Source organism: Geotrypetes seraphini, chromosome 5 (assembly GCF_902459505.1).
Source record: "Geotrypetes seraphini chromosome 5, aGeoSer1.1, whole genome shotgun sequence".
In the NCBI taxonomy this organism is placed as follows: Eukaryota; Metazoa; Chordata; class Amphibia; order Gymnophiona; family Dermophiidae; genus Geotrypetes; species Geotrypetes seraphini.
The window spans coordinates 89893840-89917503 of record NC_047088.1 but is presented as its reverse complement, the minus strand read 5'-3'; the positions used below and the strand labels follow the sequence as shown (position 1 = coordinate 89917503).

The 23664-nt window shown below is 41.2% G+C and overlaps 1 protein-coding gene across 1 annotated transcript in view; it reads left to right on the top strand.

Moving 5' to 3' along the window:
- The window catches only part of LOC117360453 (NACHT, LRR and PYD domains-containing protein 12-like), a 39535-nt gene that overhangs the window by 11458 nt on the left and 4413 nt on the right, over positions 1-23664 (top strand). The window contains exons 3-6 of the mRNA XM_033944215.1: positions 14-52; positions 9558-11283; positions 17138-17224; positions 19993-20160. Of these exons, the coding sequence (XP_033800106.1) occupies positions 14-52; positions 9558-11283; positions 17138-17224; positions 19993-20160 (2020 nt within the window). The remainder of the gene's footprint in view (positions 1-13; positions 53-9557; positions 11284-17137; positions 17225-19992; positions 20161-23664) is intronic.

Genomic DNA, 23664 nt, shown 5'->3' with positions numbered 1-23664 from the left:
ATTCCTCTTTCAGTTTTGGGTTTCTCTTGGAAGAAGAAGAAAGAAATAGAAGGTAGGATAATATGCCAAAAGACAGATGCAGAATAAAGAAAATGATGAGCAAGATGTGCACCCCCTCAGGCTGGAGGGCGGGGGGATGATGAGAGGGCTACAAGAGCATAATTCTACTAACAATATAGTGTGCTAACAATGCACACTATATTTGAAGCAAATACCTGCACCATAAGGTGTTGAGCTAATTGGCTGCATCCCATTGGGAGGGAAATTCCTTTCTCTGAAAGGTGACAGCAGCATCAGTGTGGAACCCTTCTCTCATCAGAAGAGAATGGGAATCAAAATCTCCCAGACCACTGGCAAATCAGGCAACAGTCTTGGTAAAAATATATTACTGGGTTAATCACTCAAGAGCTAAAACTCTAATATAATCTAAATTGGAGGGGGACATTTTCAATATGATGCCTAAATCCAAATTGAGATGTTTTACAGAAAGCACAGAAAAATCCAGTACCATACTTGCCCATTTTCAAAACTGCAAAATGTCTATCTTGGTTTTTTAAAAAAAATGGATATATTTGTGCTCGGTGCATCTATCTTTTTGAACCATTTTTTGAAAAAAGCGTCCAAAACAAAAATGCAAAGAACAAGCCATTGGAATGTAGAAGGGGCCAGCATTTCTTAGTACACTGGCCACACAGACATCCCAGCAGATCAGAGGGGTACCATAGAGGCCACTGCAGTGAACCTTACATAAAAGGTCATGGGCATAAGTCCCACCATAGGCCTCTTATAGCGTATGATGAACCCTCCAATATTGCAGCAAGAAAATTGACCCTGATTCCTCCACAAAAGGAAACACAACCAGAAACAAAAAAACTTATGGAGAGGCAATGTCCAAGATGAAGGCAAATAAATAATAAAAACAACGATAACCTCTGCCCTATCAAGTGCATCTCCACAACGCAGAGGTTATCGTTGTTTTTATTATTTAATCCGCAAGCCTGCTTAAAGGGACCCTTGAGGAAGACAATAGCGTCGAAACATGGACCGTGTTGGGTCCATATGTTGCCAGTGGTTCAGACCCTAGACATTTTTATGTGGATTATTTATTTGCTCTAATAAAGCTTTCATCTTGGACATTGACTCTCCACAAGTTTTTTGTTTCTGGTTATGAACTAGAGAATGACACGGTGGCGGTTTACCCACGGCCACCGCATTTTAGCCGCCGAAAACGGGGAAGAAAACTAGCAGTCGCTGCGGCGACGGGGACAAGGCCATTCACCGCCCGCGGGGCGGTGAATGGTCTTGTCCCCCGCAGTGAGGCATGAAGGATCGCGCGGTCCCCGCAGCTCACACCCGCCCGCCCAATCGATTCCAGTGTCCAGCCAGCTCTCTCCCCTCTCCTCACCCCAGTCCGCAGATCCTCCTCCTCGGCGACCCGCACGCTACCAGACAGCCGCGCACACCCGCCGCTGCTCAGCCTCGATCTTCTGCTCTGACGCAACCGGAAACAGGAAGTTGCAGCAGAGCAGAAGATCGAACACTGAGCAGCCGCGCGTGTGCGGCTCCCTGGGAAAGCGCGCAGGTTGCCGAAAAAGAAAACCCACAAACCAAGGTGAGGAGAAGGGAGAGAGCCGGCCAAACACCAGGATCGACCGGGCAGGCAGGTAGTGTCCGCGGGGACCGTGCGATCGCTAGTGTTCCCGGCTCAAATTGGAAGGAGGGAGTGAAAGGAAAAAGGCTTATATGGATGCAGCGGGGACGGTGACGGGGCGGTGAATGGGATGGCAGTGGCGGTGACGGGGCGGTGAAAGGGATGGCGGTGACGGTGACGGGGCGGTGAAGGGATCGGCGGTGACAGGGCGGTGCAGAGGATGGTGGGCCGGTGACGGGGACAGATTTTTTCCCCGTGTCATTCTCTATTATGAACCCTCCAATACTGTACATCACACCATACCAAGGGTGTCACCTATTAGTACCGTACTGTATTAGTAGTTAACATGTGGTAGTGACCTCCAAATAGGAATTTATGGGCTCCTTTTACAAAGGTTTAATATGGAAATTAGGCAATTATGGGATCAATTCCCAATGCAGCTCCTTGTAACTCTGGGCACTCCATTGTCCCAGGTGCAAAACAAGTGCCTGTACTGTATATACAGTATTATGTAAACCACTTTGATTGTAACCACAGAAAGGCAATATCAAATCCCATTCCCTTATATAGCCTTCAGAAAGGTTGTCAATAAATAATAATAAAATAAATTAGGAGTCCTTTTACTAAGCTGTGGGAGGCTCCACAATCACAAACACACTTCTAAGTCTCTTGACATGTACGACTACAGTATTTTGTATCCACATCTAGTTTACAAAAAGCCTGCTGGATTATGTGAAATTTGGCATACCGACAGGTAGAGGCACAGAGATCATGCTTGCAATTTTTATGAACACGCTTCTCTTTTCCCTCCCCCCTCCCCACATACTGTACATGAGGGACCGCTGAAAAGTTCTCAGCCCAACCAATACACTCAGTCCAGCGATTTACTATTTTTTCATTCTGCAGCCACTAATGCAGAATGCAGTCAATTATAGTTCTGGAGGTATAAATGTTTCATGCCATCTGCTCTATGTGGTAGGACTACAGTATTAACTGTGAGGCATGGTCTCAACCTATTACATGCCTTCTAATAGGAATTTGTGCATGGGGGGTCAAGAATTCATGTAAATGCTGATATTCTAGTCATTTGCATGCATATGTAGTCGTGTGCAAATGACCATTTCAGAATAGGGCAGGTGGCCTGCAAAATCCAAAATGGTGGTCAAAATAGTAGATCAGCCAAAGTGAAGTAACCAAAAATAGTTTGTTGTAGTGGAGACACAATGCAGATACAGAAACTCAACACAGGCTGCGTTTTGCCCACGCAAAGGCTGTATCGGGTTTAGTTAAAGTATTAAACAATAGCAGAATATAATCAATTAAATCATAATAAAAAAAACATGATTAAAGATATACACTGGCTTATATCAAACTGGTAGAGTTGTTTTTTTAGTGTGAGCAAGCGAGATAAATGCTCCAATGCGCATAGGAATTGAATGTATGTTGGAATATTTACCATGCCAGCCCATGGTAAAAAGCTCTACCACATTTTGATAAAAGGAGCCCATAGTCAAATAAAAAAAAAAAAAAATAATACAAGCATATATACAGTTTATTTTATTTTTATTTATGTTTATTTTATTTTTATTTTTCCTCTAACTCTACTTTTCATTTCTCTATTACCCTCCAGGTACTTTAGTTAGATTGTGAGCCTTCGGGACAGTAAGGGAATTTTTCAAGTACCTTTCTTATTTCTAATCTTAATGTATATTTTCTGTAAACCGCTTAGAACCTAACGGATGTAGCGGTATATAAGAAATAAATTACATTACATTACATTACAGTATATATGTGTATAAAAACCTGAACATATAAAAACAGAGATATAAGCATGTATAAATTATATATGCAAAACCATGGAAGCATCAGGTAAATTATATTAAAACCAAAGAGCTACATAAAATGTTTAAAGAAACTGATATCTAATCACACTCCAATCAAAAAGGTACCTGTACAGGCTAGCTAATATCAGGGATTAGTTAAAAGTAGGGTTGCCAGATTTTACTATATTGAAATCTGGACCCCCATACCCGCCCCCAAGCCTGCCCAGTTCCACCCATCCCCGCCCCATTATGCCACAATCGCACTCCCAATTCCAACCTAAGCCCTGCCCCCCGCTGCCTGCTCTCGTCGGGCAGGAGGAAATCCACGTAGATTTCCTCCTGCCCGACGTGATTTAGAGGAGGCTTCTCAAAACCTGGGCAAAGTGCCAGGTTTTGAAAAGCCGTCTGGACCCCCGGACATGTCCTCAAAAGAAGGACATGTTCAGGGAAATCCAGATATCTGGTAACCCTAGTTAAAAGGACGAATTGAGAGTACATATCTAGGTGGTGTATAAAAACAGCATCACTAGCCAGGTTGAAGCTAAAAGATAATTGAATACTAGTCTAAAAAGAGGCAATGCTCTAATATTTACAAAAACAGGATAAAAAAAAAGTCCTACTTACCAGTATTAGCCAAAAGATGGCAGTGTTCCATAGTCTAAATAAGCAGCAACCAGCAGCATAAGTGAACATAGATGCAAGATCTTTTGAGCTGATTCGCAGGGGTCAAAGGGCAAAACAGCAAGAAATATATTAAAACAAATTAAAAGCCAATAAAAATGAACTATTACTATCAAAATCAGCTTAAAATGCCTATAAAGGATAGAAAATACAAAAAAAATGGCTGGTGCGACCCCTTTGCAACCAGATTTCCCTCAGGCCCCATTCACTAACCTCTCCTGTGATCCGTGCATTCAAATGAGGAGAAACGCATGCAAAGTAGGCAGGGCTGCGATTCACAACGCACATTTCACGATCCGACTGGGCTGGCCGATCAACTTCAGAAGCGACTGCTGGGCACCAGTCGCAGACCTTCACCGCCCTGCTCTCTGCTGCCCCGATTTTGCTGTTTCAGGGGCTGCAGAAGCCCTGGGGCTGGGGACGCAACTTTAAAATTCCTCTCGCCGCCCAGACTGATCTCTGCCGCCTACCCTGCAGTGTGAGCCCGCGGGTTTAAAGCAGGGCTGCATGCTGCAGTGCAGCCCCGCTTTAAACCCGCGGGCTCGCACTGCAGGGAAGGCAGCAGAGAGCAGGAGAGTCTGGGCGGCAAGAGCAGGGCTTGGGGAGAGCAGGAGAGTTGGCACGCTTGACGATGAATGAGAACGATTCCAATGGGATTTGAGGGGAGGGGGGTTGTAAGTGGGAGATGCCATTATGGAAGTTTAAGATCAGCATTTGGAACATATGTAAAGATGTCCTTGAGGAGATTTCTCACAGCGCACAAGTCTAAGGCTCAGTAGTGACTTCCAACTCCCAGCTCTGAAAAAAAAATCTATGTTGGGCCCGGAGGTCCAGCGCATGTGCAGATCATCTACAGATGGTATGCGCATGCGCTGGGATCGCCATCGAGTGATCCAGTCAGGCAGATGGGGGCATTCCTCCGATCGCCCCTATCTGCATATTGGGGTTTCAAGAATTCATCGGACCTGCCCGGATCGGGCCCGATCAGGCAGGTTCGTGAATCTAGCCCCTAATCTTCCATTACCCACCACTTTGCATGTGTAACCACAAAAAGGTGGTATACAAGTCTCATTCCCCTTCCCCCCCCCCTTTAATTGGCATTCATTAAAATTCACACATGCATTCAGCTGCATGCTATTCTATAATGCATAATTGTTCTTCCAAAGATAGCATACAGTCTACTACCTTGGTATACCCTCATGCATACATATTCATAATATGTTCTTAAGGATCCTCAGCGGCACCACTTAGGGCTCAATTCAATCTCATTGCCCCAAGCTTTACGTGTCAAATCTTCATCGGGTCCTATCTTAACTTAATTCAATCATTTTTATATCATTTTTTACTTTTGTTAAAGTTTTTTATATTAATTTAGATTTTTTTAAAAAGCTATACTTAGCTCTTTATCATGTGGTCTCTGGCCCAGGGATTGTCATACCGACATGTTTCGCTATACATTAGCTTTATCAAGGAAAATCCCCGTGTATTCAATCGCCAGCAACCCGACCACTCTACCTATAGGTACTATACCTATAGGTACCTATAGTAAAAAATGATATAAAAATGATTGAATTAAGTTAAGATAGGACCCGATGAAGATTTGACACGTAAAGCTTGGGGCAATGAGATTGAATTGAGCCCTAAGTGGTGCCGCTGAGGATCCTTAAGAACATATTATGAATATGTATGCATGAGGGTATACCAAGGTAGTAGACTGTATGCTATCTTTGGAAGAACAATTATTGATTTGAGTCCCTTGTGAAGAGCGTGTGTTGTGCTACTGCATAGATTCTATAATGCATGACACCTAATTCTACTAGAGCTTAACTCAAAAGGGGACCTGGCTATGGGTGTGTCAGGGGCATTCCAAAATGTTACATGTGGAATTATAGAATACGAACTCAGCGTAACTAATTTGGATGCCAGCGTTTACACCAGGACTCAGCAGGCATTCAGTCTAGCACTTATAGTTAGGCATGGGAATCGGCGCTAAGCACAGTTCTATAAAGGGCATATGCTCTTTACAGAATCATGTTTATTGCCAGTTTTTTCCAGTGCCGAGTTTTGAGTGCCATATGTAGAATCCTGTGCTCCATCATTGTGTATGCCGTCCTTACAAGTACGCACTATGGCACTTGTGCATGTTTATTTATTATTTTATTTCTTCCATTTGTGCATCACACATACCTATACAAGCTCTAGGTGACATTACAGAAGAAGGGGTTAGAATAGGGTAGGGAGGACTATGGAGGACAGGAAGGAGTGCAGAGGAGAGAAGCATGTAGAATATTTCACAGAAATTCCTAACTTTACAGATAGGAGCACCATCTATGTAAATGATATCTAAATGAATTCAAGTAAAATGTAAAAAGGAATAGAAGGGAGGAACCGTTAAACAATAGAATTCAGGGAAATTCAATTAATAAAATAAAAAGAATAGGGGTAAAAACAATGGAAAAAAAATTTAAAATAATTCATAAACTGGGGGGAAAAAAAAAATCTAATAAAGTCTGACAGAAGTCCAATTTCCTGAAGCAGTTTTGTTGCCTCAGCATATAAATGGCAAAAGTCCAGACGTGACAGATATCAGCTCAGGCTTTCCAGCTGCTGCAGCCCTGACTCATCGCTTCCAGGCAGAAGATGCACAGAGATAGAACAATCCAGTGCTGGGCTGAACTGCTCTCGGTGGGTGGCGGATGCTCATGGGCAGCTCCCACAGAACACAGCACTCTGCCTCCATCGGCGGACAATCGGAAGGAGGAGTCCATAGCACGGCCCCACTCCACGGATCCGGAGACACCACCAGCTCCTCCCCAATGAGAGAGCAGATGCCGCCCCATCCTAGGCAACAACCAGCAGCAATCGACCGTACCACCACAGGTGCCGCCTCCAGCAACGATCTCGCTGCAGCGATCTCCAGTCACCACACGCAGGTAGGAAGGGCCTCTGCTGAAAATTAACCGTTCCAGGCCTTTAGGTTAGTAGTCAGTTATGCTATGATTCTATAACTGTCAAACTCCTCCTATTCAAGATGTTTTCTGACTCGCCCGAGTGAAAATTGAAAGAATAAAGTGCAGAACCCTGTAAAAATATGAATAAGGTATGTTCTTATAGAATGGTGCATAGAACGCTTAATGTGAGTGCCAAATCTTTCAATACTTAAGGCCGTATTCTATAAATAACGTCTGCATTGAGGACGCCTATCAAAAATCCACATGCAACTTAAATTAGTTTAATTAGCTTAAATGGCGTGAAAATTGATCACACCATTGAAGTTAACTGAAAAAGTTTTAAAACAACCAATTAAGAATTCTTCGCAGAACTCAGAATGGCGCCTAGAAATGCCTAAGTCCAGGTACCCTGTGACACCTAACACCTACCTGAAAAGTAGGCATGGCTAGGTTACCAGACATTCAGATTTCCCTGTATATGTCCATTTTGTCCAGGTTTTGAAAAGAAATCGCGTTGGGAGAGGGCAACCGCACATGTGTGGATGCAACGCAGTGATGTCACGTGCACACTCGTGCATGCACGGATGCCTTCCTGCCTTTAAGCAGGCAATGGGGGCGGGGCTAAGGATGGAGCTAGGGCATAACAGGGCGGGGGTGGGTGGAACTGGGCAGGCCTGGGGGTGGGTCTAGGGGTCTGGATTTTACTAACGTATAATCTGTTAACCCTAGGCATGGCTATGGGCAGAGAATAGGCATGGTTGACTTAGGCGTTGCTAGGCATCCGAGTTAGGTGCCAGTAGATTAAACATCCCGTCACCTACCTCTAGGATGCCTAGCAATGCCTAAGCATGCCTAGACTTCACTAGGCATGTTTCTCTAAGTGTCACCTAGTAGCTGATTGACAACCATGCCTACCGGTGCCTAAAATCTAGGCATGCTAAGTCATTGTTTATAGAATCTGGCCCTTACATGTACAAGGCACACCTAACCATAGACACCCAGTTAGAGAACAGCCCTTTTAAAGCAGCTGAGTAACTAGGCTCCAAAATGAGATTTAACTCAGTATCATCAACTCTAGAAAAATTGTAGAATAAACTTAACTTCTATTTCTTGCCTTAAAATACTCTGCTATAAAGAAAATGGGGAATGCATAACGAGATCAGTGCTAAGGGGAATGGGGACAAGTATGTTGCCTATTTATGGCTTTGGCATTTCAAAGCTGACATTCAAAGCGAGGGCACTGGAGGAATAGACTTAGTAGATAAAGACAGGTTGTTCACTCTCTCCAAGGTAGGGAGAACGAGAGGGCACTCTCTAAAGTTAAAAGGGGATAGATTCCGTACAAGCATAAGAAAGTTCTTTACCCAGAGAGTAGTAGAAAACTGGAACGCTCTTCTGGAGGCTGTTATAGGGGAAAACACCCTTCAGGGATTCAAAACAAAGTTAGACAAGTTCTTGCTGAACCAGAATGTATGTAGGTACGGCTAGTCTCAGTTAGGGCGCTGGTTTTTGACCTAAGGGGCCGCCGCGGGAGCGGACTGCTGGGCACGATGGACCACTGGATTGACCCAGCAGTGGCAATTCTTATGTTATGTCCAGGGTCACAGCTTTAGTGCATTACAATGAGCAGAATTGAATGAAATTTTCCATATGGAAACAAAATCATGGAATTTCAAAGTACAGTATTAAAAACTCAGACAAGCAGGCAGTGTATATTCTGCATCAATTATTATTCATTGATAACCTCAGCTAACTTAGGGACCCTTTTAACAAAGGGGATTAAATGATTGATATGCAAAAACAGACTTATGTGACTGTGTTAAGGGGTTGTGTGGTAGTTTGGCTGATTCCATGCTTGAAACTGTGAATTACTGTATTTTACAGATTTTTTTTTTCCCTCAGAAGGCTTGACATGAGTGGAGAATGGGTGTGGAATCATAAGTCAGCACATTGTCTAATGCAGAGTTAACATGGGATCATTTACTGTCTCCTAGATAAGTGGTCCCACATTAATTCTCAGCAGGTGCTGCACATTAATGGAAACATTTAACACATAACCTGCAATAAAAATAAAGGAATTGTTCCCAAAAGTTGATGTGTAAAATTTGCAGCTACTATGCAGTAAAATCCCGCATTAAGGACCTCTTACAAAACTGCAATAGTGATTCCCGCATGGCAGATTTAATTCCTAAGGGCTGCGTTGCATATGCTGTACTGGGACTCACTACTGTGGCTTTGTAAAAGGGCCCTTAAGTCAAGGTATTTGTAAATTTTAGCAAAAGGACACTCTAGGTTTGTTTGGGGTTTTGTTTTGTTTTTACTATCTACCAAAATGCTTTATAAATTGATAGAATTTTCATTCAACTTTATTTTTTAAAGGGGGGGGATCAGAAATTCAAACAAAAAATTCATCAAATAACCATCTATAAAGATTTGATGTTTTGTGATTAGGTTGTAGGAAGAAATACATTGAAAAAATAAAAGAGGTGTATCAAGTATTGAAAGGTGGAGGTGCCCAGCAAGGAGAGAGCCTGTACCTGGACACAACTTACATCGAGCCACTGATCATTGGAAAGCATCGCACTCCAAATGAGAAGGAGGAGGAGATCTCTGCCATTGGAAAGAAACATCTAGAAGTCATGACTGAAAGATACAGCTTGAAATACTTTCCTACTAGTGTGGAGATGTTCTTTGAACCTGATTCCAAAGGACTTTTGCCTCGGACCGTGGTGGTACAAGGCTCTGCAGGGATTGGGAAGACCATCTTAATATGTAAGATCATGCTAGACTGGGCATCTGAGAAGCTATACCAGAAAAAGTTTAACTTTGTTTTCCATCTCAGCTGCAGAGACATGAACATCATGGAGGCAGAAATTAATTTCATAGATCTCCTTCTAAATAACTACCCAGATGCTAGTACTTTAGTTCAAGAGATTTTAGGGGAGCCTGAAAAGCTCCTTTTTCTAATTGATGGCTTTGATGAGCTAAAATATTCCCTAAATGTACCAGGTACTAAAATATGCAGCGATCCCTGTGAGAAGACCACAGTGCAGAACATTTTAAATGGCTTGCTTCTGAAAAAGCTCCTTCCGAAATCGTATCTCATCATTACCACTAGATCTATTGCCCTGGAAAAATTGCAACTCTATTTAAAGGCACCTCGTTTCACAGAGATCCTGGGATTTGATGAAGATGAAAGAAAAGAATATTTCAACCTATTTTTTGCAAATAAAAATAAAGCTGAACAGGCCTATCGATACGTGTTTGAAAATGAGATTGTTTACACCATATGTTTTATCCCAGCTGTGTGTTGGACTGTTTGCACCATGATAAAAGAGCAGCTTGAGAAAGGGGAAGACATTACAAGTTCCATGGAGACCATCACATCACTATTTTACTCTATTATAATTAGCATGTTAAAGAATCATTCTAGAACTACAGAGCTTGATGTTGGAAGGTGTATGAGAAACCTTTGCTTCTTGGCACATGAAGGAATCCTGGAGAAGAAACTCCTCTTCAAGGAGGAAGATCTCGAAAGGCACCATCTGAGGGTGTCTGAGGTTGTAGCTCTGTTTTTAAACAAAACAGTCTTCCAGAGAGGCCTCATCTGCCAGAATCTCTTCAGCTTCAGTCACTTAAGATTCCAGCAGTTTTTTGCTGCATTATACTACATCTTGGACAATGATCTAGAAGAAATAGGAAGCTTGATGAATCAAAGGAAGGATGTTGCAAGGCTGCTGACAGTGAGTGAAGACATCAAGCAAAAGCAATCAAAGCTCCCTGCCAGGTTCCTCTTTGGCCTGTTAAATGAAAAAACAAAGCCTTTGATTGAGAGCTATTTCCAATGCAAAGTATTTTCTCCTGAAATAAAGAGAGATTTAGAGAAGTCAGTGAAGGCTGCAGCTACAAAGGAATATGGTATTGAGGGTTATGACCTGCTAAACTGGCTCCATTGCTTATTTGAGATTCAAGATGAAGAACTTGTGAAGTCAGCAATGAAGCACTTTGAAGCCATCAATTTGTCTTTCCTGAACTTTACACTCAGAGACTGTGGTGTACTCGCATACTGCTTACAGAGCAGTGCAAGGAAACATGCTATTGACCTAACCTGTTGTCGCATTGCAGGTCCTCAGATACAAATTCTTAAATCCGGAATACCAAATTGTTCGGCTCTCGAGTAAGTATGGATTCTGACAACACTATTATATACACAGGTGCACAATAGGTGAAACGCAGTATCCCATATTATCCTAGTTCTTACTCTTATGATAATTTTTGATACAAGTATTTTTCTGATTAACATGGATAGTGAACCAGTCTGTCTGGACAACAAAAGGGCAATGCTATATTCTAGTCCCCTGAATTCAAAACTATATAACCAGCCAGGAGCTGTTCCTGGCTGGTTAAATAGCATATCGGCACCTAACCATGAATGTTCAGCAGAAGATAGCTGGCTACTTAGTACCTTACCAGCTATGTTTAGCAGCTATCTTTAGCTGTTTATCGCTTAACTGGTTAATGCTGAATATCAGCATAACTGGTTAAGTTGCCGCAGCTTAAAATAACATTGGATATTCAATGCCAGTTACCAAAATGGCCCAATGTTGAACATCTGGACTGAACACCAGCGTTGGGTAGATAGCATGCTGCCAATTACTGGCTGAATATCATTCCACGATTACACGCCTCTTGTCTAGAATACTATCGTATATGCACATAAGTGTACACTTGCCCATAAAAATGTGAGCAGAGTGCAATACTAAATGCTGTACTGAAATGATTAGCCTAATTTGCGTACCATGTAAACACAAGGGGGCATACACATGGGGTGGGATATGGGCGGGACTCCTACTTGAATACCATAAGTTATACTTATTCCTGCCACATATAGGTGCCTGCAAAAGCCAGATGTAAAGGTGTGCCTAGATTTCATTATACAAGAATAGGATCTTAGACCCTGATTCTATAAAATCCACCTAAAGTTAGGCACCAATTTGTGTACCGATGATATAAAACTTAGGCATCCATTATAGAATAACACTTAGCATCGTTTAAGCATGCTTAAGCGATGCTCTAGCATCCTAATTTTTAGTCATCCTCAGTTTATGCTATGGTTTTCTTTGATTAACACAGTGTATCACAAATTGTGTGCCATGGCACACTATTGTGCTCCGGCAGATTCCAGGTGTGCTGTGAGATGCTGGCGAGGAGGAGAGGTGCCGGTACCGGCTGAGTGTTTTTACAGGACGTGCTTCTTGCGGCGGAGGCACATCCTGTAGGCAGCTGGCGTCTCCTTGCTGGTGCCTCTGCTCCTTCTTACCCCTCCTTACCCCCCTCCCCACCGGCGGTAATAGGAGGCTCAGGGCCGAAGCTGGAGGACATCCATGCAGGTGAGGATGTTGATGTGATGACATCACGCGTGTGACATCATTGCATCGACGTCTGAGCAATTTCCGATTGCCCTCCAGCTGTGGCCTTGAGTGTGCTGTACCTTGCAAAGTTTGCGACACACTGGGCTAGTAGCACCTAATTTGCAAAGAAGCGCCTGACTCAAAAACAGGAGACAGCCCCCTAATCACGCCCACTTACAGTGTATGCGCTTTGGGCTAGATACATACTTTTTATAGAATCATGGCTTATCGAGTTAGGCGCCTAACTTTCAAATACTTCCCATTAAAGCTGATTGTAAGGTGTTGAGTGCCAATATTGGCACCTAACTTTAGGTAGCCTTTATAGAATCAGGGCCTTACTGTTCAGTGTAAATGGGAGTGGGGTGGGGGGGTGGTAAGAGAGACTAAATGGAGGTACCCAGTTATAGAATTGTCCCAGAAGAGTTTAAGGATAAAACAACAATGTTTTAGTCAAAAAGAATATAACTATATAGTCTGCTATTTTCTTGTAGATTTCTCAGCACTAGGGCCCCCTTTTATCATGCCACATTAGGGCTGTGGTAAAAGCTCTGATGCTCATGGCAATTCTGTGAGCATTGAAGATTTTACCGCTGCAGCCGGTAATAAACCCCCCCCCCAAAAAAAAACCAAAAAAAAACCCTAATGTGGCTTGATAAAAGGGGACCTAAGGACCTTAGCTTTAAAGGGTAAAGAGTCATGGATTATGTTGGTAAAATCAAAGTAGTTTACAAATACTATATGCAGGTACTAAGGGGCTGAGTCACTAAAATGCGTTATCATTTATGGCCACACAATGGGCCTGTTTTACAAAGCCATGCGGCAACATCCCCGAAGCCCTTTAAATCTCTATGGGCTTCGGGGCTGTTACTGCGCTGCAGCTGCTAGCGTGGCTTTGTAAAACAGGCCCTATATCGCTTTAGCAAACTTGCATTTAATTATGCAAATAAGAAAAAGGATCTCATGAATCTATTTCCCCCTATTCATTCTAATTTAGCCCACAAGATGGTCCCCCCCAATAGGGTAGTGTACTAATCCATGTTGGCATTTTAACTTAAACTGGTTAATGAACCAACACAATATTAACCCCGTATATACTTTCTTTCAGATTTTCATATGTTGTTGTTTGGTTTTTTTTTTTTGTGCTCTGGCTTTTTTCCTGTTTATATAGAAGCTCTGTGGAAAGTTAATTATTTTTAAGCTTATTTTCAGTTTACAATACACATTTTATTCTGTATTTTGGGGGTTGGTTTTTTTATAGAATGGCAGATTCAGTACCTATCCATGGGCATATTATATTAAATAAAACTAAATTTTTGTAGAACAATTTAAATAACAAAATATTAGAAAAAATCAAGATGTAATTTTTCCACTGAAAAGATCAAATGTGTGTTTACAAAGCAACCCAAATAATAATAAATACCCAACTATCTTTGGGTACAATACCAAATGCTGTAAGTACGGTAGATAAAGAAGATTATGCCCTAACAAAGAGGTCTAATTTTACACTGACTACTTCTCTTTTGCCTTGATTCAGAATGTTATCTTAAAAAAATAGAGTGCTATTGGTAGCGATTAAGAAATGATAAAATATATCCTCAAATATTCTGACAGGCTCAAGAAGACCTCATAATAGTAAATGATATCCTCTTATAAAGTAAGCACGGTTAAATATTTCTTCATGAAACAGCTGTGCTGTCTAGTTCAGTGTTTCCCAAGTTGACCCTGGATCACCCCCTTGCCTGTCAGGTTTTCAGGATATCCACAATGAATATACATGGCATTCATTTGCATATCCTGAAAACCTGACTGGCAAAGAGGTACTCCAGAACCAACTTGGGAAGCACTGGTGTAGATGGCTCCAGGCAGAGGTTCTCAGTTCAGTTTTCCCAGTGAGGGTTGCAAATATGTCTCGTTTTCAAATTTTAAACAACCTCCAATCCCAAGTACCAATAATGTTTAAATTCTTCCTATTACTCTGCTTTGCCTTTCATACTTGGAAGGGCAGTATCTTTAAAGTGCTTTAAAGTGCTAAATTCATTCAAGCTTATTCAAAACTTTAAACTTATCATAACTTAATTTACTTATCTTAGTTATAATGATTGGGGAAAGCTTTCACATGTTACGCTTTATCAAGGATCGTTTCCCTATAAAAGATCAGAAAAACATATTAAGCTTTATATTGAGTGCATTTAGTAAATTAAATTTTCTTTTACCAGCACTCACCTCAACCATTCCATCGCCATCCAACCATTTGCTTATAATATGTCAAGATGATGGCGTCATTTTTTCACTTCCTTTTTAAACTCCCTCTAAAACAGCTGACTCGTGTAGTTTTCTGTGTTCTGTGTGTTCGAAAGACATGTTTTTTTGTTAGGATTGACTGCAGGATTGATCTGTACTAGTCTGGCTTGTTTAGTTTTACAATGGGTGTATTGCAGTTGTACTTCTCACTGCAGTATGTAAGATGCTGCCTTTTCCTAGGTACTCATGTGTGACGTGTGGCTTGTTACTAAAAATCATGTTTTTTGTACAGATTGGGGGGGAGGCAAAAAATGATGGGCCCCGTGTGTCACATATGCTAGATACGCCACTGCTTCACTGTCTTTCCAAGGCCCTATTCTTTGGAATAATCAGATAACTCTGCATATCACCCTGTTTAAACTGAGTTTTACAGAGTCTCTGGTGTCACTGTGATTCCTCTGTAGTTTGAGAAAATGTGTATATTAGATCAATTAATAGCCTTACTGAAACAGAATAAATGAATGGAGCTTAATAAACCTTTAAAGGTACCGCTCCGGTGAGCTGGGAGGAGGGATTTTGGCAGGGAGTGAGTTGATCGCAGGGAGGTGTAAAGCCGGGTTGGGTGAAAACCCTGTCAGTCAATGAATCAAAAGAGAGAAGTATATATTAGATCAAATGATAGCCCTACTGAAACAGAATGAATGAATGGGGTTCTAGAAACCTTTAAATGTTCCGCTCCACTGAGCTGGGAAGAGGGATTTTGGCAGGAAGTGAGTTGATTGCAGGGATCTTTAAGCCGGGTTGGGTGAAAATCCTGTCAGTCAATGAATCAAGAGACAAGATGTGTATGTAGATCATTTGAAAGCCCTACTGAAAAAGAATGAATGAATGGGGCTATATAAACCTTTAAAGGTACCTCTTCGCTGAGCTGGGAGCAGGGATTTTGTCAGGAAGTGAGTTGATTGCAGTGATCTGTAAAGCCCGGATGGGTGTAAATCCCGTCAGTGAACGAATCTGTGGAGACAGGGCTGGTGAGGAAAGAAGAGAGAGAGGCCTTTAAAAATACAGCATTATGAGAAATAGTCAAAATTCCAAATACTATTTGAAAAGTACAAAAACACTTTTACATGAAAGAGAGAGAATTACAATTCAATGAGGCACAGCGTATATTACCAAAAAGAGACAAGATGTGTATATAGATAAGAACATAAGATGAATTGAAAGCCCTACTGAAACAGAATAAATGAATGGGGCTTAATAAACCTCTAAAGGTACCGCTCCAGTGAGCTGGGAGGAAGGATTTTGGCAGGGAGTGAGTTGATCACAGGGAGGTATAAAGCTGGGTTTGGTGAAAATCCTGTCAGTCAATGAATCAAAAGAGAGAAGATGTGTATATTAGATCAAATGATATTAGTATATTAGTTCAATGTAGAGAAATGTAAAGTATTGCATTTGGGAAGCAGAAACCCAAAGTACAGCTATACGATGGGAGGGATGTTATTGACGGAGAGTACCCAAGAAAGGGACTTGGGGGTAATAGTTGACAAGACAATGAAGCCATCAGTACAGTGCGCAGGGGCCGCTAAGAGAGCAAATAGAATGCTAGGTATAATCAAGAAGGGTATTGCAACCAGAATGAAAGAAGTTATCCTGCCGTTGTATCGGGCGATGGTGCGTCTGCATCTGGAGTACTGCGTCCAATATTGGTCGCCGTACCTTAAGAAGGATATGGCGATACTCGAGAGGATTCAGAGGAGAGTGACACGTTTGATAAAAGGTATGGAAAAACTTTCATACACTGAGAGACTGGAGAAACTGGGGCTCTTTTCCCTAGAGAAGAGGAGGATTAGAGGGGATATGATAGACGTACAAGATCATGAAGGGCATAGAGAAAGTGGAGAGGGACAGATTCTTCACACTTTCGAAAACTACAAGATCAAGAGGGAATTCGGAAAATCTGAAAGGGGACAGATTCAAAATCTATGCTAGGAAGTTTTTCTTCACCCAGCGGGTGGTGGACACCTGGAATGAGCTTCCAGAGGGTGTGATAGGACAGAGTACGGTATTAGGGTTCAAGAAGGGATTGGACAATTTTCTGAAGGAAAAGGGGATAGAGAGGTATAGATAGAAGACTACTACACAGGTCCTGGACCTGTTGGGCCGCCGTGTGAGCGGACTGCTGGGCACAATGGACCTCTGGTCTGACCCAGCAGAGGCACTTCTTATGTTCACTGTCTTGATCTAAGGAAGAAGGTTGTGGCCTCTGAAAACTAGTGGAAAAATGTATTGTTAGTCCAGTAAATATGATATCATCTTATTTTTCTTTTCTTTTATCAAACTAATAATTTTTTAAAATTAATTTGCGCCATTTTTCTGTAGGTTGGGAAGCAACAAATTGGGAAACTCTGGAGTTAAACTTCTCTGTGAAAGTTTGATGAATTCAGGTTGCAAATTGCAAACCCTAAGGTAAGCAAGGTGATTTGTCAATATTAGCACTACAAATGTAGGGATTAAAAATAAATCTAATCTAATGCTTAGTTTTGTATACCGAGTCCTCGATCTGAGAAAGCTCGACTCGGTTTACAGTAGTTAAATAATATAATAAAAATATGAAACGGTGATTAAATTAAGCAAGTAACAACATAGCAGAAATGGAAGAGAAATGTTCAACAGACTAGTAGTAAGAAATGAAACTATCCAGAGAAAAGATAATGAGCAAGCTTCTGCATATGGCTCAAGTTCCTGTGGCTTAGACCTCTTCAGGAAGGGCCATAGCAAGGTATAAGAAAATAATTTATTTTCCATGCCATGGTATTCTTCTGAAATTTAAATTGTATTTGTATTTTTATGCTAATCATGTCTATTGTGGCTACTGCCAGTATATTTCCAATAGTATACACTGGCAGGCTACTGTATTTGCAACAAGCTTGGGTAGAGACGGGTAACAGTTTGCAAAATTTTATCATTTACAATCATTGTCTGATTGCTCCCATTGGTCAATCAGAGCTCTGCAGTCCAGAGTTTCTCTTATTTCCACTCCGGTTTTACTCAGCTCCACTCAAAAAAAACAACAGAAAAAACTTCACACCAAAAGACAAAAAAAAAAAAAAAATACAAGCAAAGTAGTCCAGACTACAATTCCCACAATGCCTTTCCATATGCCATACCTTCCAAAAAAGAAAAAACTTCTCTCCAAAGAGCTCTGTTTTCTGTAACTTAGCGCCTTCTGTTCCAGGCAGCTTGGCTTATCAGAGAGAGGAAAGAAAAACCACAAAAACAAACAGTTCAAGATTTTTTTTTTTACCTGAAAGTTTCAGCTGATCGCGGCTTCAGGGAATCCTGCTGGCTCAGCTGATCGGGGATTCCATTGCTGCGATCAGCTGAGTTCCTGTCAATTTTGGGGTGCGTGTTGGGGGGTCCTCTGCCACTGCCAGCTTAGCTGATCATAGTTTTATACCAATTGGTACAAAACTATTGAATTTCTTGGACAGATATCAAGGGCAAGATACCAAAAGCCGTATTTGTATTGAGCTTAGCTGATCATGGCAGGGCTCAGCTCATTTCGGTTTCAGGGAGTCCTGCTGGCTCAGCTGATCTGGGATTCCATTGCTGTGATCAGCTCAGCTGGCTGCATCTACTTTTAACATTTGAAATGTGATCATTTGGTCAGTTTGGGTACCTTTTTGGCCCCTATTCATTATTAAAATAGGTCTAGCCCCAAATGTCTAAATTGTGCTCCGGACATTTGGGGAAATGTTCAATTATTGCAGCATAACATCCAAAATACATCTTCAACACGCCTCCCTGGAATTTAGATGAACAGCCTAGAAAAACATAAAAATATGGGTTTTGAAAATAGTTTGCACTTAGATGCATAGGTTTAAAAATATAAGGATGTGCTTGTAATTTATGCATCCAAAAAACAATTATGAATGTAAGCATATAATTTTCCTGGGGTAATTTTCAAAGTGGAAATGCATGTGCATGTGCATACTTTTGCCCACTGAATCTAATCTTTATTTAAAATGCCTAAGAATGGGGTACTTAAGGGCAAATTCTAGAAGAAGCGCCCAAAAGTTCGGCGCTGAATTAGGCCCCATTCAGGGTGATTCAAGTAAAATTGGGTGCTGTTTAGTGAATCACACTGAGTGGCACCTATTTTGGAGACATCTAATACATAGGCCAGTTCTAGGCACAACTAAAAGGTAGGCGGCCATGCGAGCGCTTAAGCACGCTTAAGAGCAGCGATTCTGTAACAAGGTGCCTAACATGAAGCCAGGCCCATACCTAACATACATAGCGCCTATTGTTTTTGAAGGCCGCCTGAATTTTTAGAGTCACCTTGTTACAGAATCACTCTTTTTAATAGGCGCCTGTTTCAATTAGTACTGATTAAAAAGCTTAATTGAGCTTGTTATTCAATTTAGATAGGTGCCTATCTAGTTGAGCGCCTCCAAAATAGGTGCCTAACATTAGGCACTAGTTACAGAATTTGGGCCTTAGTTGATAAACATTTTCCTTGTAATCCTGTGTGCAGTGCATAAGGAGGTTCCTCGTTACATTGAGTCTTAGTAGTTGCTTGGATAGTTCTTTTACATTTTCTAATATTGGTCTGTTGGTTGTTCCTTCTGTCTGCCCTGTCCATCAGATTGTTACAAAAGATTATACAACTACCTGTTGCTGGTCCTCTACTGAGGAATTAATTAGTTTTGTCCACTCAAATGAAGGCGGAATTCAGAAAAGCATGGCATTAACACAGAGGATCTCTAATTAGAAAATGAATGGTATAAAACAAACTAAGGCCGGTACTGGGCAATCCTGCACCGTCTGTGTCCCATATATGGTGATCTGGTTTAGGATGACCTGGGGAGGGCTTTGATAGAAGCTCCAGTGACAGGATGGTTAAGATGGCAACTCCAGCAGTATTAGGTGGACCTCTATGATCTAGTGCCCAGAAATATGAAAGAAAAGACAATTTAACCATGAATATATGAGTGTGACTATTGGGCAGACTAGATGGACCATTCAGGTCTTTATCTGCTGTCATTTACTAAGTTACTATGCTTTTCCTGTTGTTCGTGTTTATTTATTTATATTTATATAGCTGTTCTTGTGAAATGCTTGATTTAGTGGGTTATCATTGTTATAAATAAATAAATTATTCTTTCTGAGAAAGTGAGTATGACTGCATTGCACTTCTCAACTCAGATATTTGGCCTCATTCCTCTCTTTAGCCTCGAGGAGAACTATCTCACAGATGAATGTACCAACAACATATGTTCCACCATGCATGCAATGCACACTCTAGAAACCCTGTCATTAGCAAGCAACTCTTTCAAAGATATATCCATTGGACCCTTCATCCAGCTGATAGAATCCTGCCCCAAGCTTTCTCTCGTCTAGTGAGTACTTATTACATTATTTGTTGCTTTCCAATCCAAATGTCAATAAGTCGCATAAAAATAAAAAGAGGTCTTGTACAGAGAAATCATTCATTCATAGCACTGGCATAGGCAAAGATTGGATAAAGAGCTAAATGCTGTAGATAAAGAGAATCTGCCGAATACTCAGCGCTATTTGGACGGCTAGAAATGGCTTCTGGTTGGCCAAATAGCTGGCTATCTGCTGATATTCAACAGAAGATAGCCAGCTTTTTCCAGTTGAATAGACCAGTCAGCAGCTAGCCCAGTTACTGTATGGTTAAGTTTAGCTATACAAAGAAAGTGGGATGAAACAAAAATTAACTTTGTCAATTCAATTGCACTGATAGATCATAAATGGAAGAAGGCAAAACCTCAGACCGTATTGCTACGTCTCATAACAGCCAAAGGCTATTGACAAATGCAATATTATGGTTTCAATCATTGGTCCGCCTCCATCCTTATCATGTGAATGCAATAATTCATTAAGTGCTATAATTGATATTTTTAAAAAAATTTCAATAGATTTTATGATTTTGTATAAATAAAGTTATTGTGATTGTCAAAATTAATAAAGTTGTATGAAGTCATATAAAAAGTTCTGTGCAAAATTTCAATACACAGAACTTTTTATATGACTTCATACAACTTTATTATTAACTTTGACAATCACAATAACTTTATTTATATAAAATCATAAAATCTATTGAAAATTTTTAAAAAAATATTATTTATAGCACTTAATGAATTATTGCATTCACATGAAAAGGATTGAGGCGGACCAATGATTGAAATCATATTATTGCATTTGTCAATAGCCTTTGGATGTTATGAGACGTAGCAATACGGTCTGAGGTTTTGCCGCCTTCCATTTATGATCTATCAGTGCAATTGAATTGACAAAGTTAATTTTTGTTTCATTTCACTTTCTTTGTGTATTTGATATTTGGTTGTGGAATTACTGCTTTTTTGTTAAGTTAAGTTTAGCTGCCAGATAGATCTGCCTAAAAAAGCAGATCTGTCCTTGGTGATAGGTCTTGGCTGGCTTAGCCAGCTGTGTCTTAGCCAGCCAAAATACCCCTGGAAATTCAATGCTGATTGCCAGATACAGCACCGGCTTTGAATTTCTAGTTTGGCTGCTGTTCTGGTTGCCATATCTCAAAAAAAATATAGCGGAATTAGAAAAGGTACAGAGAAGGGTGACAAAAATGATAAAATTTGATGGGACGACTTCCCTAAGTGAAAAAACAAAAGCAGCTAGGTCTCTTCACCTTGGAGAAGAGACGGCTCAGAGGGGATATGATAGAGATCTATATAATAATGAATGCGTGGAAACGGTAGATGTGAATCACTTATTCACTTTTTCCAAAAGTACTAGGACTAGGCGGCATGCGATGAAGCTACTAAGTAGTAGATTTAACACAAATCAGAGAAAACATTTCTTCACAAAACATGTAATTTAAACTCTGGAATTTATTGCCAGAGAATGTAGTGAAATCAGTTAGCTTAGCGGGGTTTAAAAAAGGTTTGGATAATTTCCTAAAAGGACATTATTGAGATGGCTTGGGGAAATCCAATGCTTATTCCTAGGATAAGCAGCATAAAACCTGTTTTACTACTTAGGATCTATCTAGGTACTTGGGACCTGGGTCGGCCACTGTTGGAAACAGGATACTGGGCTTAATGGACCTTTGGTCTATCCCATTATGGCAAGTCCTATGTTCTTATGTCTCACACGGTCTGAATATTGGCTCCAATATGGTCAGTAGTAGAGCAGAGTACAGTATTGTTAGAGCCACAAATCTTCTGTGATTTTGCAGTCATTTAATAGAGCATTGAAAGATCAACAGAATTCATCTCTAATTTCACGTATAGGTTTTGGCCACAGAATTGCCACAAGAGACAAGGAGACAGGTTGGCCCATATATCTTCCCACTTCCCTCCAGCTGCTGACCCTGATTTGGTAATCTATAAAACAGCAGCGGTATCACATGCTCCGTCCTCTTCTCCTGTACCAGTGTGTTGTTGCATTTACGCACTTTGCACATCATGGATAAAAAGTGCAACAGGTACGAGGGGGTGCTGAAAAGGTCTCAGCCCAACCAACTTCCTAAATTCTGAGTGTAATTTTTCCACTGTAGCTGAAAAGAGTGTTATTTTGCCAAGTACCAATTTGCAGAATTATAATGCTGTTTTGACATTGTTTCAGATCATTGATTGAACCATGTCAATGAAAAGTGTAGAATTTTCAAGTGTGGAACTCTGAGCTGTCATGAAGTTCCTATTCCTGCAGAAGAAAACTCCAAAGAAAAACTATGAATGTATGATGCAAACACATGCCCATCATACTCCACAGTGAAGAAGTGATGTGTAAGCTTTCAGCGTGAAGATTTTGAGACTGAAGATGCAGCAGGGTCTGGGAGGCCTCAATTGGTGTCAGCTCCTAAAATTGTTTACACATGGATGTCCAACCTTTTGGCTTCCCTGGGCCGCATTGGCAGAAAAAAATGTTTCTGGGGCTGCGCAAACGCTGCAGCAAGACAGAGGAGGGGGGCAAGACGGTAAACACCCAGGGGCAGTAGGGCCGCACAAAATACTTCACTGGGCCGCTGGGGCGCAGGTTGGACACCCCTGGTTTACCATGTCCATGACCTGATTTTGGTAGATCAGTGAATATCAGCTAAAACAATTGCTGATACACTACAGATATCCAGGGAAAGTGTTGGATGTATAATCCACAAGCAATTGGGTATGCAGAAGCTGTCAGCCAAGTGGGTGCGTGAATGTTTGAATACTAATGAGACATGACATCGAGTAGACACTACCAAGTTGATTTTGCAGCATTTTCAGCGAGCTGGTGCCAACCTTTTGAATGACTAGTTACTGTTGATGAAACATGGGTTACAATACTATGATCCTGAGACAAAACAGTTCATGCAATGCAGGTTCTCCAAGGCCAAGGAAATTCAAGACCCATAAGTCATTGGGAAAGATTATGGCCACCGTGTTTTGGGATCAGGGAGGTGTTGTAATGACTATCTTTCAAGGGGCCAGTTAATGTAGAATACTACTGTAACTTGCTGTGCCGATTAAAGGAGGCATTGAAATAAAAAAGGAGAGGGAAGCTGCAGAAAGGAGTTCTCATTTTGTAAGACAATGCACCTGCTCACAAGGCTGGCAAAACGATGGATATTATGACACAGTTGGGGGTTTCATTGAGACCATCCACCCTACTCACCAGATCTTGCTGCATCTGACTATTTTCTGTTTCCAAAGCTTAAAAAGAGTTTGAAAGGGTGATAAATTTTTGAGTGGTTCAGAGGTGATTGCAGCAGCAGAGCAGGATTCAGTGACCAGATATCAAGAGTATTTTTTGGAAGGGTTACAGAAACTTCAGACTTGACATGCCAAGTGTGTTGAACATAGGGGGTGAATATGTGGAATAACTTGTAAGTTTTATGGCTCCACATCATTCCCTTCTTGGTT